Raw genomic sequence first — 17,426 nt, forward strand, 5'->3', positions numbered from 1 at the left:
TGCTAAGTATGGTTCAAATCGGTCCATAACCTGATATGGCTGCCATATAAACCGATCTTGGGTCTTGACTTCTTGAGCCTCTAGAGTGCGCAATTCTTATCCGATTGAAATGAAATTTTGCACGACGTGTTTTGTTATGATACCCAACAACTGTGCTAAGTATGGTTTAAATCGGTCCATAACCTGATATAGCTGCCATATAAACCGATCTGGGATCTTGACTTCTTGACCCCTAGAGGTCGCAATTATTATCCGATTTGGCTGAAATTTTGCATGACGTATTTTATTTTTACTTTCAACAACTGTGTCAAATAAGGTTCAAATCGGTTCATAACCTGATATAGCTGCCATATAAACTGATCTGGGATCTTGACTTCTTGACCCCTAGAGGTCGCAATTATTATCCGATATGCCTAAAATTTTGTACGACGGATCCTCTCATGACCATCAACAAACGTGTTTATTATGGTCTGAATCGGATCCGATACAGATCCCATAAAAATCGTTCTCTCTATTTTACTTCGTGAGCCCCAATGGGCGCAATTCTTATACGAATTGGCTGAAATTTTACACAGGTCTCCAACATATAATTTAATTGTGGTCCGAACCGGACCATATCTTGATATCGTTTTAACAGCAGAGCAACTCTTTTCTTATATCCTTTTTTGCCTAAGAAGAGATGCCAGGAAAAGAACTCGACAAATCCGATTCATGGTGGAGGGTATATAAGATTCGGCCCGGCCGAACTTAGCACGCTTTTACTTGTTTTAACATAAATGGACAACATCAAATTATGGACCAATATGAACCATACATGTCATGGCTGTAGTAAAAACATACCTCCTTCAAATTTCAGGTAAATTGAATAATGTAGCTTTAATTTGTGTCCAAATTTGCAGAAGTACGCTTAAGAGAGATATCCGTAAGTTGTTACAGACAACTTCTTTGGCCCCATATTTATTTTATAGAATCTGTGGTGGGCATCCAAAGTTCTTAAATGCTAAAATTTTTATAAATTTTATAATATCGCTTGATTTTTGCTTTCCTTTTTTGCTGAAAAATTCTCGCTCGAAAGCAAATTATCACGTGACTGGTTTTGACATTTGCTTCTCATTTTTGGCAACAGCTACTATAGGCTTGAATCCATTTTTGTATGGGAATGCCTACGTTTTTGATCGACTTGTAGTTCGATAAATTCTTCGTTTAAAATGAGATACACAAACCGAAATCAATTTTTTTCGTTTGCAGGCCGAACGAACGCCTGAGTTGGACGTCGACAAACAGGCTATAAGTGTTGCCAGGTTCAATCAGAAATTACCATTGGAAAGCATTTGTGTTGTTTACAGCGACTTGAAAAAACCAGTAAGGAAAGACAAAAGTCGGGCTTTGCCGACTTTATAATACCCTACACCTACCCTTTAAATACAAATGTAGGACTATATCTAAATCTGAACCAATTTTGATGGACCTCGGCGGAGGTTCACCTATTCAGATAGGTTATTAAAATAACTGTACCAAATTTCGAGCAAACCTGACAAATGACGGGAGATGGGAGCTATATCTAAATCTGAACAGATTTCGATCAAACTTTATGGATATTGTGGAATTCGTCGAGGAAAGGAACAAAATTTTGGGAAGATTGGTCAATAAATGCGCTTGCAGTGGGTCTAGGAGTGAAAATCGGGCGATATATATTTATGTGAGCTATACCTAAATCTGAACAGATTTCTATGAAATTCACCGGTAATATCGAAAGTCATAAGAAAATAATTCCTTCAAAATTTCGAGAGAATCCGTTAACTAATGACCATTTTATTGCTATATTACTGCAAATCGGACGAACATATATAGGAGGTAAATCCAAATCTGAACCGATTTCTATAAAATTCAGCAGCAAAATTGAGGGTCATAAGAAAATCCTTCCTACCAAATTTCAAGAGAATCAATCTACAAATGACCATTTTATTGCTGTATTACTGCAAATCGGACGAACATGTATATGGGAGCTATATCCGGTCTTGGTGTTTGGGGGACCCCCCGATCCCCAAAACACCCCTAAATCGGCCATCAATATGGGGTTTAAATAAATGGTTTTCGAAAGAAGAGCACGATGCTGATATTTATTCACGGCCAAGTACCTGGGGGACCACCTCACCCCCGAAAACACCCCTAAATCAGATATCATGAGAGTAGAGGGCTGAAATAAAGTGTTTTAAGAATGGAGTACACCTTACATCCAAACTTAAATTCGTAGACCAATAAAGATCATGTGGGATTCGGACAAAGGCACTTATATTTTTAAATTGTTAGTCAAGCGATATACTATTTTCGTAGCATGGTATTTCACTAAAAGCTCTTTAATTGTCGAAAATAAATATTCCAAGGAAACTTTGTTCCATATAATGTGGAAGAAGGCGCAGCTGAGCGTGCCCGGGTCAGCTAGTTTATTATAAAAACACATACACCGCCACTGTGGCTGTGATAGTAAAAATGTAATAAAAATCCATATCCGTCTGTCCGCGAATCCCTTCTATATCGCATAACATTTTTTTGTAATCATCCAATCATTTTTCACATACCACTTTTATAGTTCAAAAGGAAATCCCATGATTTTTTTTAAATTGATTCAGATTATGATATAACTTTCATGCGTATATATCGCTCGTTTTTCACTTATAATAAGGTTTGGTACAATTTTCAAGCGATTCGCTCGAAATTTAGTATGACCCAACTGAAAGCCTCTGTTAAATTTCATCAAAATCTATACACATAATCCTTGTTTGGTTTATTGTGGTTTTACTCCATAATATAAATAATTTTTAAATAAGAATATTGAGTGCATTGGACTTTTTCTAAATTTTGGCCTGGTACCTTCTCTGTAGGTCAAGGTCCGACATCGATTTATATGGGAGCTATATCAGGTTGTAAATATGGGAGCTATATCAGGTTGGACCATACTTCTTGAAAGCCAAACATAACACTTCATGCAAAATGTCAGCCAAATTGCACCCTCTCGAGGGCCAAGAAGTCAAGATTCAGGATCGGTTTATATGGCAACTATATCAAAACATAGACCGACCTACATTGGTAGGAAGTATGTGTGCGCCTTCAAGCGCCTGGCTTTACTCCTTCGAAAGTTAGCGTGGACAGGGCTAAATTGGCTTAGATATCGGCTTAGAATATATGTGTAAACTTTGTTGGGTCTCAATCAATATTTCCATTTGCTCCAAACGGAATGACGAAATTAGTATACCCCCTATCCTATGGTGTAGGGTATAAAAACGGATAGTGCACTTCTTGATAAGAAAAAAATTCCCAATTATATAATATGGGTTGCCCAAAAAGTAATTGCTAATTTTTTAAAAGAAAGTAAATGCATTTTACATAAAACTTAGAATGAACTTTAATCAAATATACTTTTTTTTACACTTTTTTTCTACAGCAAGCTAAAATTAACAGCTGATAACTGTCAGAAGAAAGAATGCCATTACAGAGTCACAAGCTGTGAAAAAATTTGTCAACGCCGACTATATGAAAAAATCCGCAATTACTTTTTGGGCAACCCATATAATAAGAAGCAACAAGAGGAAAACTAGGCAAAAGCCTTTAAAACGTTGGCGTTCTCAGAACAAATAGAGCATTCACAAATATATAACAAGAGCAAAAATACAATAGCACACAAACCAAACCATACACTTAAATGCTTGTACACATGTAATATATATCGGATAAACTTCGAAGGTAATGAACATCAACACGTAAGAGCGTGCTAAGTTCGGTCGGGCCGAATCTTATATACCCTCCACCTAAGATCGCATTTGTCGAGTTCTATGCGCGGTATCGCTTTTTAGACAAACAAAGAATATTGAATAAGAACTGTTATGCTATTGGAGCTATATCAAGTTGTAGTCCGATTCGGACCATAAATGAATGCAGAACATTGTAGAAGTCATTGTGTAATATTTCAGTTCATTCGGATAAGAATTGCGCCTTGTAGGGGCTCAAGAAGCAAAATCGGGAGATAGGTTTATATGGGAGCTGTATCAAGCTATTGATCGATTCAGACCATATTAAACAAGTTTTTTGAAGGTCATGAGAGAAGCCGTTGTACAAAATTTCAGCCAAATCGGATGGGAATTGCGCCCTCTAGAGGTTCAAGAAGTCAAGATCCCAGATCGGTTTATATGGCAGCTATATCAGGTTCTATACCGATTTACGCCATTCTTAGCACAGTTATTGGAAATCATAACAAAACACCTCAGACAAATAGGATGAGAATTGCGTGCTCTATTGGCTCTAGAAGTCAAGATCCAAGATCGGTTTATATGACAGATATACCAGATTATGAACCGATTTGAATCATACTTATCACAGTTATTGAAAGTGATACCAAAACATTACGTGCAAAATTTCAGTTAAATCGGACAAGAATTGCGCCCATTAGAGGCTCAAGAAGTCAAGACCCCATAACGGTTTATATGGCAGCAATATCAAAACATGGACTGATTTAAACCATACTTAGCGTAGTTGTTGGAAGTGATACCAAAACACTACGTGCAAAATTTCAGTAAAATCGGAAAAGAATTGCGCCCTCTAGAGGCTCAAGAAGTCAAGACCTAAGATTGGTTTATATGGCAGCTATATCAAAACATGGACCGATTTGGCCCACTTACAATACCAATCGACCTACACTAATAAGAAGTATTTGTGCAAAATTTCAAGCGGTTGACTTTACTCCTTCGAAAGTTAGCGTGCTTTTGACAGACAGACGGACGGACACGGCTAGATCGACTTAAAATGACATGACGATCAAGAATATATACTTTGTGGGGTCTTAGACTCATATTTCGAGGTGTTACAAACAGAATGACGAAATTAGTATACCCCCATCCTATGATGTAGCGTGATTTCTAGATCGTCTTAGATTTTTACGCTGATCAAGAATGTATATACTTTATATGGTCGGAAATGGATATTTCAATATTTTGCAAACGGAATGACAAAATGAATATACCGCCACCCTTCGGTGGTGGGTTAAAAAAAGTCTAAATGATGACTATTTAATAGGTAGTCATATGGTATGAATAGACAACCACCATACCATATGATCCACTCTAAGCGAGTAGCACTAACATTTAAATTAGCGTCATCTGGCAATCTTCAACTGAAATTGTTTGATCCAATTGGATTTAGTTTATCCAATTAGAAGCGTGACAACATTATCAGAGGGAGGGCAGAGTGGTAAAAATTAATCATCAGCATGTATCTTTGTTATGACAACCTATCGGTCGTTTGAATACAAAAAAATAAAATATGGGAATATAGGAAGGATCTAAAAGCAAAAAATTTGGTATCAAATTCTGGGGAGGGATGCCTAGGAGTGCCGCCCACCCCCAAAACGCGTCAAACGGACTTATAGACCAACCACTATAATATGGGACTCAAATTAAAGGTATTTGAGAGTAGAAAACGAATCTGATATTCAATTGCGGAACTAGAGTTTCGTGGACATATTTACCGACCATGGCAATATGGATCTTAAATGAAAGGTCTTTGGGAATAGAGCACGAAATTGACTTTCACTTTTGGGACCAAGTGTTTGGGGGTCCACTACACCCCAAGAACGACTTTTACTGACCATTGGAATGTGGGGTTTAAATAAGAGGTACTTGAGTGTAGAAAAATCCATAGGAAAATTGGAATACATTTTTAACTAAAATTACGCAGAAATTTTCAAATTTAGAGTACTTCGTCCAACATAGTATAATCGGGCGCAGCAGAGCGGGCTCAGCTAGTCTTATATATAAAAATCAATTTGTGTTTGTTTGTAGGTTTGTTTGTTTATGTGTTCCTTTTGGACTCAGAAACGGCTGAACCGATTTTTTGAAATTTTCACAGATGGTGCATAATGACCCCGTGGTGAATATAAGAACTATATTTTTTGATATCTGAAGGGGGCGGACCCTCCCCCTTACCCTAATTTTCAGAAACGCTAGATCTCGGTGATGGGTTTAGCGATTTAGTCGATTTAAGATGGGTTTAGCGATGTGTGCTCTCATGCAGTACCCTAAAAATAAAAATTTGGTATCCAGATTTCGGATGGGGTACCTAGGAGGCTGTCCCAGCTTAAAACCTACCAAACATATATTTAGACCAATCACGACAATATGGGACTCAAATGAAAGGTATTTAGGGTAAGAAAACGTATCTGATATCCAATTGTCAAACCAAATGCTAAGGAGACCACCCCAAGCCCCATTACACCCCTAAAACGGACATATTTACCGACCATGACAATATGGGACTCAAATGAAAGGTATTTGCGAGTAGAATACGAATCTGATATACAAATGTGGGACCACGTTTCTGGGGCTCCACCTCTTTCCCAAAACACCCCCCAAACTGGAGCTATTTACTGACAATGGGAATATGGGACTTAAATAAAAGGTATTTGAGTGTAGAATTAGAATCTGATATCCAAATATGGGACCAAGTGTTTGAGGGGCCGCCTCTCCCCAAAAACATTCCCAAAGGGGACAAATTTACGACCATAGCATTATGGGGCTCAAATGAAAGGTCTTTGGAGGTAAAGCACGAATTTGATATGAATATTCGGGAAAAGTGTCTTTGGGGCCACCCCACCTACACAACACCACCCAAATAGTTAGAATTTTCTGACTATTGCAATATGAGGCTCAAATAAGAGAATGTTTAAAGTGCAACACGAATCCTATGTATATTTTCAAGGCCAACTCATTGAGTGGCCGCCCATTCCCGAAAACACCCCAAGTCGGTCATGTTTGCCGACTATGGAAATATGGGTCTCAAATTAAAGGTATGTGGGAGTAGATCACGTATCTATATCAACATTAGAGGCCAACTGTCTAGCGGACGTCCCACCACCATAACAACCCCCAAATAGGATGTATTTGCTCACCAAGACAATTTGGGTCTTAAAGAGAGTGGAACTAAATATTCATAGTTTTTAGGGCCAATACCCCAAACCGGACATATTTGCTGACTTTTGCAAGTTTTTTGCAATAAGGAGTTTAAATGAGATTAGAAAACGGATTTGATATGCAATTTTGAGGCCAATGGCAATATGGGGTTCAAATAAATGATATATAGATATATGAGAATAGAGTACGTTGCTGATATATATTCTCTGGGCTTGATGTTTGGGGGACCATCCCAATCGCCAAAACACCCCTACATTGGGCATATTTACCCACCATGTCAATGTGGAGCTTAAATTAAAGGTATTGGGGGGTAGAGCAAGAACTGATACCCATTTTCGCAAGAATTGATACCCAAAATACCCCACAAACAGCAATTTAATAAAGGTATTTGGGAGTAGAATACGAATTTGATATCCAAATGTAGGACCATGTATGTAGGGCATCACCTTTCCCAAAACACCCCCAAAGGGAAAAAATTTTTCAAGCATGCCAATATGTGGCTCAAATGAAAGGTATTTGAGATTAGAAAACGAATTTGATATCCTATATTGGGGCCATGTGTTTGGGGGATTCCTCATCCTGTAAACCCCTCTTAAGGCAATGACAATATGGGGTTTAAATAAATGGTATTTGAGAGAAAAGCACAATGCTGATATTTTTTCAGGGCCAAGTATCTGGGGGACCACCTCTCCCCCTAAAACACCACTAAATCAGACATCACGAGAATATCGGGCTGAAATGAAGTATTTTAAGAGTGGAGTACACCTTATATCCAAACTTAAGTTCGTAGACCAATAAAGATCATATGGGATTCAAGTAAGGGCACTTATATTTGCTAAACTGTTAGTCAAGCGATACACTATATTCGTAGCATGGTATTTCGCTAAATGATCTTCAATTGTCGAAAATAAATATTCCAAGGAAACTTTTGCTCCATATAAAGTAAAAGAAGGCGCAGCGGAGCGGGCCCGGGTCAGCTAGTATATGTATATAGACAACTACCGCGAATCTTTGTTTTTTTATCACAAAGTTATGAATGCGTTAAGCGTATAACTAAATTTATTTTATTTTAAGCTATGTCTCTTCGCGGTAAAGCAGCTTAGACGAACAAAATAATTTTTTCTGAAATGTATTTATGTGAATAGACTTTTTTGTATTATTATATATTGCGTTTATGTAAAATCAAGGATAATTACCTCGAACTGAAGTACTGACCAACAATTCGCCTGTTACTTTGCTAAATGATATGGAATTAATGGAGAACTTTTTATTATTTTGTTGGTAATAGGCAACGATTCGTTTACTCGGAACATGCAGTAAAACAATAGAGGCCGGTACATCTTCAGCTGGAAAAAAATTTAAAGATACAAAATGTATTTTGGAAACATTAGGTGCCATAACTTACAAATCGCCAAGTCGACACCAGTCCAGGGATGCCAGTCAAAGACAACGCTCAATTTTCGTCTCGATTTTACAAAAAGATACGGTGTGCACATACTCCAGTTGTATACTACTATATTACCCTCAGCATCTCCCGCAGCCAAGTAGCGCATATTGGGCGAAAAACGTATAATTGTTATAGGTAGATGATGCTTCCGTATTTTCTTTAGTGTATTCAGCTCTGGAACGGATAGGATGTACATTGTTCCATAGCGTGTGCCACTTACAATTTGTTTACCAGATACGGTCCACTCAATGCAAAGGACATCTCCGTACTTTTTATGAAATATCTTTCCACTTACAACGGAGAAGTCATCAGTACACGAAACATCCCAAAGTTCAAGAGCTGAAGAAAAGGTAGCAGAAATATCACACAGCACTTTGGGTGCAACCTTTTTTCTATTCTCTAGACGTTTTATATTTGTTATAAGATAAATAACTATGCTAACAATTATTTAACAAATAATGTTACAAAATGCAAGCCGTCTAGACAGGAGCAAAGTCTAGTACTTACCAGGGAACCCAACAGACTTGCAGCCTATAGCTAGAAATTCGCCCGATGGACTATATGCCAATGATCTCGGACATTTAATGTTGAACGCCATTGTGATATCCACTTTACTTTGCCATATAATGACATCGTGTCCAAATGACAAAGCAATTTGTCCTCTGGAGGACCAGTCAACCAAATTCTGTTCTATAAAAAAAAAAAAACAAAGAAGACACCGTAAAGGCCAAAACAGAATGATCACGTTGAGCTTTGGTTTTGAGCGTCGCGTTGAAAAAATGAAACTCTGTACACGAATTCCAAAAAGCAACGCAAAAAGTTATAAAATTGTCAACTTTGAGGCATGAAAGCGAGTGCCATTCTGTATTGCCACTCGTAAATTAGTGTTTTTGGTCGCCAAGTTTAAAAATTGTTTTACTTTAAGATTTGATATTTTGACATTTGTTTGCAGAGCTGCATTTTTCAACGCGCTCTTTCTGTTTAGGCCTTAACAGTTATTTGTCAAAAATTAATATATGATTTCAGTGCATTTATAGACGGATTTTCTTTTTTTTATGAGTTGTTAATCCTGAAAGAACATTGTCCCGTTTTGTTGTCATTTAGATTACGCTTAATACTGCATTTGAACAAACTGATTTTCAGATTTAAGGGCGCTCACCTCAAACGAAATTTTCGTGGCCAGAAGAAATGCATTGACATCTTTTAAGCGAAATTTTGGATTTGTTTTGTGTTACAGGGTGACATTGAAAACACAGAATTCATAAAATAGCAATAAAACTATTTATGTGAATTTATTTCTACAAAATAACGCTTCATTTTGAAAAATAGTTGACTTCTCTTACTTAAAAATAATTTTTCCACGAAATAAATGTTAAATGCACTAAAAAGACTGCTGTTTATGGGATTGTTGATTTTTTATTTTTTTTTTTTTTTTTTGTATATTACACTCAAAAAAAGTAACCCCCAAAATAAGTAAAAGTGAGCCAAATGGCAAAAAATGTGGTCATGATTTGGCGCCAAAGATCTTTTTCTCCCGTTTGGTTTACACAATTCCTTATTTTGAGTATATGCGAGAAAACCAAAATCTAGTTTAAATTTCAAGAAGTTGAAGGAAATAAAAATAATTCTTAATTTCAGCATGTTTTTGAAAATAATTTTAAGAAAAATACCTATATATATTATGTAATAAAATTCAGTTTATATTGTGTAATACATTGCAGTTGTGTAGTAGTTAGGTTAGGTGAGGTTGAAAAGAGAGTGCAGGTTGGGATGACAAAGGAAATGCTCTAACGTCTTATCATCTTCCCCGCCCTACACATGCTATAACTTTCCGCTCCGATTTTACATAAATGAGCTCGTAGTCCTGTGTCCCGTTATGATACCAATAGCTATACTGACCTCCTTCTTACTTCCATTCAGTAATAGCCTCGTCTTTTCACGATCTGGATTCCTACTAGGATTTTCGCCGTCCTACCGACCGTTTCGCTGTTCCACAATGTTGAATGCGCATTCGTCGCCCACTCCCTTAACTTGATCTGCGTCGACCCGAAAGGCTTCAGGTTAACCAAGTTTATTGACGGCAGTCCTCTGTCCTTAACCGCCAAATCGTATGCCCTTTCACTTCCCCTTACTCCGCTATGGCTCGGCACCCAAACGATGCAGATTTTCCCATCCTCAGAAAAGGAGTTAATCTCCTTCTTACTCTGCAAGACTGTTCAGGGCCTTACCGTCCTGGTTGTTATTGCCTTTATGGCAATTTTACTGTCGGTATAGATGTTCACACTCGACGTCCTCGCGTTAGCACCACACCACTTCACGCATTCCGTGATCGCCCGGATCTCCGCCTGCAGGACCGTATTATGGTCAGGCAGTCTTAAACAGATCTCAGTCCCTGGTTTCTCAATGTAAACCCCCAGGCCCACTCTGTCCCTAGTTGTGTGGTAAAATGCAGTTTGAAAGTAATGTTATTTGAGACATCTATTATTTTTTTTGAAAACATATGTAATTATTTTACAAATATAAAATGTTTGCTTAATCAAAGAAGTTAATTGTTAATTAACAATTTCTAGTCAAGCTAAAAGTACAAAAGTACTGTTAATTGCTTATTGGCACATGCACTTGACTTTCCATTCGCATTCATATAAATTGTCGAAAGCATTTATTTATTTTGAAGACGAATTATTATCCGTCTGGTCTGACGGATACACCCTCCACCATAGGATAGGGGTATACTAATTTCGTCATTCTGTTTGTAACTCCTCGAAATATTCGTATATGACATTTTAAGTCGGTCTAGTCATATCCGTCCGTCTATATGTCTGTCGAAAGCACGAGAACTTTCGAAGGAGTAAAGTTAGCCGCTTGAAATTTTGCACAAGTACTTCTTATTAGTGTAGGTCGGTTGAGATTGTGAATGGGCCATATCGGGCCATGTTTTGATCGATCGATCTTGAATCTTGACTTCTTGAGCCTCTAGTGGGCGAAATTCTTATCCGATTACGCTGAAATTTTGCACGTAGTGTTTTGGTATCACTTCCAACAACTGTGGTATACCAACCTGGTATAGCTGCCATATAAACCGATCTTATCCGATTTGACTGTAATTTTGCACATGGTTGGTATTACTTCCAACAACTGTGCTAAGTATGACGCAGATCGGTCCATAACCTGATATAGCTGCGATATAAATCGATCTGGGATCTTGACTTCTTGAGCCTCTACAGGACGCAATTCTTATCCGACAAAAATTTTGTACCACGGCTTCTCCCATAACCTTTAATGTACGTGTCCAATATGGTCTGAATCGATCTATAGCTTGATACGGCACCCTTATAAACCGATCTCCCGATTTTGTTTCTTGAGCCCCTACAAGGCTGAATTCTTATCTGAATGGACTGAAATATTACACAATGACTTCTTCAATGTTCAGCATTCAATTCATTTATGGTCCGAATCGGACTACAACTTGATATAGCTCCAATATCATAACAGTTCTTATTCATTTTTCTTTGTTTGCCTAAAAAGAGATACCGCGCAAAGAACTCGACAAAGATATATAAGATTCGGCCCGGCCGAACTTAGCACGCTTTTACTTGTTTCCATTCTTCTAGCCATTTTGGCATGCTAGTAGTTTTCATTATATTAACCGGAGTTTTGATTTGCCGCATAGAATGTCTGAAATGAAAATGAAACAATAGCAATTAGTTGTAGTAACTATAAAATAATTTAAATAAAACTTACTTATCTGCTGCTTTGGGTATTTATTTCCTGCAACAAGTCGTAGTTAAAACAAAATCTAATTTATTGAAGTAACTAAAGAATAATTTAAATAGAATATACCTAAAATGACGCTATCAGCTTTTTGTTTTATTCAATGCTTTAGAAATCATGAAAAATGTTTAATGTTTTTTGACAAAATACGTCATAAAAAATGGATTTATGCTCTAGTCCAATCTGAAAATTTAGTGAAAATATCAAATGCTACTTGTTAAAAAAAATAATTAAATTTTTTCGATTAATTTATCTTAAACAATCAAAGCAGACTGCCAGAACGATTTATTAATTTTTCTTCCCATCTCAAATTGATTTTATTCAGTAGGGCCATTTGTTGTTTACTTTTTGTTTTCATCTGTGGTGTCTGGCAACATTTATTCCGTTGCGCTCTTACGAAATGCCCCTCAAACGATAACAAAGCAAACACAAAACCTACAACACAAACAAATATATGTTGTCGGAAAAAATCTACACATCATTCTCTAGTGATGTGCAATCGTTGTTCCCCAGCCAACATTTTTGTAAATTTCGGATGCTTGTTTGACAAAACGAATCTTCTGCGGCTCTTTTCGACACTCGTTATCCTTCAAAAACGCGATTTGTAGAACACTGTTTTTACCTTTATTTATATATTAGAGTTCATAAAAGATCCACCCTGGCGATTCATTAGTTGTTCTTCAAAAACGCGTACATGCAATTTTTAAACATTTAGTGTATACCTCAACTGTAATGGTACGACATTCTTGCTATAGCAAAAAAAAACTTCAAACTTGTCGTTACAGTTTTAGCAGCGAAAGATAATGGTCATCATAAAACAAGTAAAAAGGCGTTAAGTTCGGCCGGGCCGAACTTTGGATACCCACCACCTCGGATATAAAGGGTGATTTTTTTGAGGTTAGGATTTTCATGCATTAGTATTTGACAGATCACGTGGGATTTCAGACATGGTGTCAAAGAGAAAGATGCTCAGTATGCTTTGACATTTCATCATCATGAATAGACTTACTAACGAGCAACGCTTGCAAATCATTGAATTTTATTACCAAAATCAGTGTTCGGTTCGAAATGTGTTCATTCACCGTAACGTTGCGTCCAACAGCATCTTTGAAAAAATACGGTCCAATGATTCCACCAGCGTACAAACCACACCAAACAGTGCATTTTTCGGGATGCATGGGCAGTTCTTGAACGGCTTCTGGTTGCTCTTCACTCCAAATGCGGCAATTCTGCTTATTTACGTAGCCATTCAACCAGAAATGAGCCTCATCGCTGAACAAAATTTGTCAAAATTTGAACACATTTCGAACCGAACACTGATTTTGGTAATAAAATTCAATGATTTGCAAGCATTGCTCGTTAGTAAGTCTATTCATGATGAAATGTCAAAGCATACTGAGCATCTTTCTCTTTGACACCATGTCTGAAATCCCACGTGATCTGTCAAATACTAATGCATGAAAATCCTAACCTCAAAAAAATCACCCTTTATATGTGAACCACCTTTCCTCAAAATCCGGTGCAAAATTCATACCTTATGCCCCATAGCAGCTTATTCCGATTTGACCAGATACTAATAAGTAAAAGTTATTGTTCAATTGTATATAACAAAATATTGTTCTTTTTAGTAGTTATATCTAAAAATAAACCGATCTGAACTATATACCACACGGATGTCGAAAAGCATAACATAAGTCAGTGAGTCAAATTTCAATCGCAATCGGATTAAAAAGTCTAAGACAACTCACTGTCCCAAATTTCACCAAATCGGGTAATAAATGTAGCTTTTATGGGCCTATGACCCTAGATCGGAGGATCGGTCTGTATGGCAGCTATATCCAAATCTAAACCGATCTGGGCCAAATTGACGGAGGATGTTGAAGGGCCTAACACAACTCACTGTCCCGAATTTCAGCAAAATTGGATAATAAATGTGGCTTTTATGGGCCTAAAACCCTAAATCGGAGGATCGGTCTATATGGCAGCTATATCAAAATCTAAACCGATCTGAGCCATATTGACGGAAGATGTCGAAGGGCCTGAGACAACTCACTGTCCCGAATTTCAGCAAAATCGGATAATAAATGTGGCTTTTATGGGCCTAAGACTCTAAATTGGAAGATCGGTCTATATGGCAGCTATATCCAAATCTGGACCGATCTGAGCCAAATTGACGAAGGACGTCGTTGGGCTTGACACAACTCACTGTCCCGAATTTCATTAAAATCGGATAATAAATGTGCCTTTTGTGGCCCTAAGACCCTAAATCGAAGGATCGGTCTATATGGGGGCTATATCAAGATATAGTCCGATATAGCTCATCTTCGAACTTAACCTGCTTATGGACAAAAAAAGAATTTGTGCAAAATTTCAGCTCCATATCTCTATTTTTAAAGACTGTAGCTTGATTTCAACAGACAGACGGACGGACATGGCAACTATATCGAAATATGTTCCGATTTGGACAAAATGATACCAAGTACAAGTCATTGTTAAATTGTGTATAACAAAATATGGATCTTTTAAGTAGCTACATCTAAATAAATATATATCTAAAAATAAACCGATCTGAACCATATACAACACGGATGTCGAAAATCCTAACATGAGTCACTGTGTCAAATTTCAGTGAAATCGGATTATAAATGCGCCTTTTATAGGGCCAAGACTTTAAATCGAGATATCGGTCTGCATGGCAGCTATATCCAAATCTGGATCGATTTGGGCCAAGTTGCAGAAAACTGTGGAAGAGCCTGACACAACTCACTGTCCCAAATTTCAGCGACATCGGACAATAAATGCGCCTTTTATGGCCCCAAAACCTTAAATCGAGAGATCAGTCTATATAGCAGCTATATCCAAATCTGAACCGATTCGTGCCATATTACAGAAGTATGTTGAGGGGCTTAACTTAACTCACCGTCGCAAATTTCGGCGACATTGGATTATAAATGCGCCTTTTATGGGCCCAAAACCTTAAATAGAAAGATCGGTCTATATGGTAGCTATATCCAAATCTGGACGAATTGAAGAAGGATGTCACTGTACAAAATTTTGGCAAATCGGTCAATAAATGCGCCTTTTATTTGCGCCAATAAAAGGACCTATATTGAGAGATCGGTCTATATGGCAGCTATATCCAAATCTGGACACATATGAGCCAAATTGAAGAAGGTTATTGAAGGGCGTAACACAACTCACTGTCCCAAATTTCGGCAAAATTGGACAGTAAATGCGACTTTTATGTGCGCAAGACCTTAAATTGAGAGATCGGTCTATATGGCAGCTATATCCAATTCTGAACCGATCTATGCCAAATTGAAGTAGGATGTCGAGTGACCTAACACAACTCACTGTTTCAAATTTCAGCAAAATCGGATAATAAATGTGGTTTTAATGAGCCTAAGACCCCAAATCGGCGGATCGGTCTTTATGGGGGCTATATCGAGATATAGTCCGATATAGCGCATCTTCGAACTTAACCTGCTTATGGACAAAAGAAGAATCTGTGCAGTTTCAGCTCAATATATCTATTTTCAAAGACTGTAGCGTGATTTCAACACATAGACGGACGGACATGGCTAGATCTTCTTCGATTTTGACGCTGATCAAGAATATATATACGTTATGGGGTCGGAAATGGATATTTCGATGTGTTGCAAACGGAATGACAAAATCAATATACCCCCATCCTTCGGTGTTCGGTATAAAAAATAAACATTTAAAAATACTCCTATTTGTAAAGCTATTTTGAATTTTAAGCTACGGTGCACTGTCTTGTCCCAAGGTTAATTTACAACCTTTAAACGATAGACGCAAATTTGATTATTTATTAACCTATCATCAACAAGTAAAAGCGTGCTAAGTTCGGCAGGGCCGGATCATATATACCCTCCACCATGGACCGCATTTGTCGAGTTCTTTTTCCGGCATCTCTTCTTAGGCAAAAAAAAGGATATAAGAAACGATTTGCTCTGCTATTAGAGCGATATTAAGATATGGTCCGGTTTGGACCACAATTAAATTATATTTATGTTGGAGACCTGTGTAAAATGTCAGCCAATTCGAATAAGAATTGCGCTTTTTGTGGGCTCAAGAAGTAAAATAGAGAGATCGATTTATATGGGAGCTGTATCGGGCTATAGACCGATTTAGACCATAATAAACACGTATGTTAATGGTCATGAGAGAATCCGTCGTACAAAATTTCAGGCAAATCGGATAATAATTGCGACCTCTAGAGGCTCAAGAAGTCAAGATCCCAGATCGGTTTATATGACAGCTATATCAGGTTATAAAGCGATTTGAACCCTATTTGGCACAGTTGTTGGATATCATAACAAAACACGTCGTACAAAATTTCATTCAAATCGGATAAGAATTGCGCCCTCTAGAAGCTCAAGAAGTCAAGACCAAAGATCGGTTTATATGGCAGCTAAATCAGGTTATGAACCGACTTGTACTTTATTTGACATAGTTGTTGAAAGTAACAATAAAAAACGTCTTGCGAAATTTCAGCCAAATCGGATAGGAATTGCGCCCTCTAGAAGCTCAAGAAGTCAAGTACCCAGATCTGTTTATATGACAGCTATATCAGGTTATGGACCGATTTGAACCATACTTCGCACAGTTGTTGGCTATAATAACGAAACACGTCGTGCAAACTTTCATTCCAATCGGATAAGAATTGCGCACTCTAGAGGCTCAAGAAGTCAGGACCCACGATCGGTTTATATGGCAGCTATATCAGGTTATAAACCGATTTGAACCATACTTGGCCCAGTTGTTGGATATCATAACAGAACACGTCGTGCAAAATTTCATTCCAATCGGATAAGAATTGCGCACTCTAGAGGCTCAAGAAGTCAAAATCCCAGATCGGTTTATATGGCAGCTATATCAGGTTATGAACCGATTTGAACCATACTTGGCACAGTTGTTGGATATCATAACCAAAAAATTCGTGCCAAAATTCATTCAAATTGGATAAGAATTGCGCCCTATAGAGGCTCAAGAAGTCAAGACCCCAGATCGGTTTATATGACAGCTATATCAGGTTATGAACCGATTTGACCCATACTTGACACAGTTGATGGATATCATAGCAAAACACGTCGTGCAAAATTTCATCCCAATCGGATAAGAATTGCGCACTCTAGAGGCTCAAGAAGTCAAGACCCAAGATCGGTTTATATGGCAGCTATATCAAAACATGGACCGATATGGCCCATTTACAATACCAACCGACC

The 17,426-nt window shown here is 37.6% G+C and overlaps 1 protein-coding gene across 3 annotated transcripts in view; it reads right to left on the minus strand.

Moving 5' to 3' along the window:
• Nucleotides 1-17,426, minus strand: part of LOC106095252 (protein cortex) — a 116,783-nt gene that overhangs the window by 18,784 nt on the left and 80,573 nt on the right. For 2 of the 3 annotated variants that reach the window (XM_059362862.1, XM_059362859.1), the window contains exons 4-6: nucleotides 8,914-9,096; nucleotides 8,365-8,745; nucleotides 8,156-8,305 (exon numbers count right to left, since the gene is read on the minus strand). In XM_059362862.1, coding sequence (XP_059218845.1) covers nucleotides 8,156-8,305; nucleotides 8,365-8,745; nucleotides 8,914-9,096 — 714 coding nt within the window. The remainder of the gene's footprint in view (nucleotides 1-8,155; nucleotides 8,306-8,364; nucleotides 8,746-8,913; nucleotides 9,097-17,426) is intronic. The other variant, XM_059362864.1, reaches the window with a different exon arrangement.

The sequence above is a fragment of the Stomoxys calcitrans genome, chromosome 1 (genome assembly GCF_963082655.1).
Source record: "Stomoxys calcitrans chromosome 1, idStoCalc2.1, whole genome shotgun sequence".
Classification (NCBI taxonomy): domain Eukaryota; kingdom Metazoa; phylum Arthropoda; class Insecta; order Diptera; family Muscidae; genus Stomoxys; species Stomoxys calcitrans.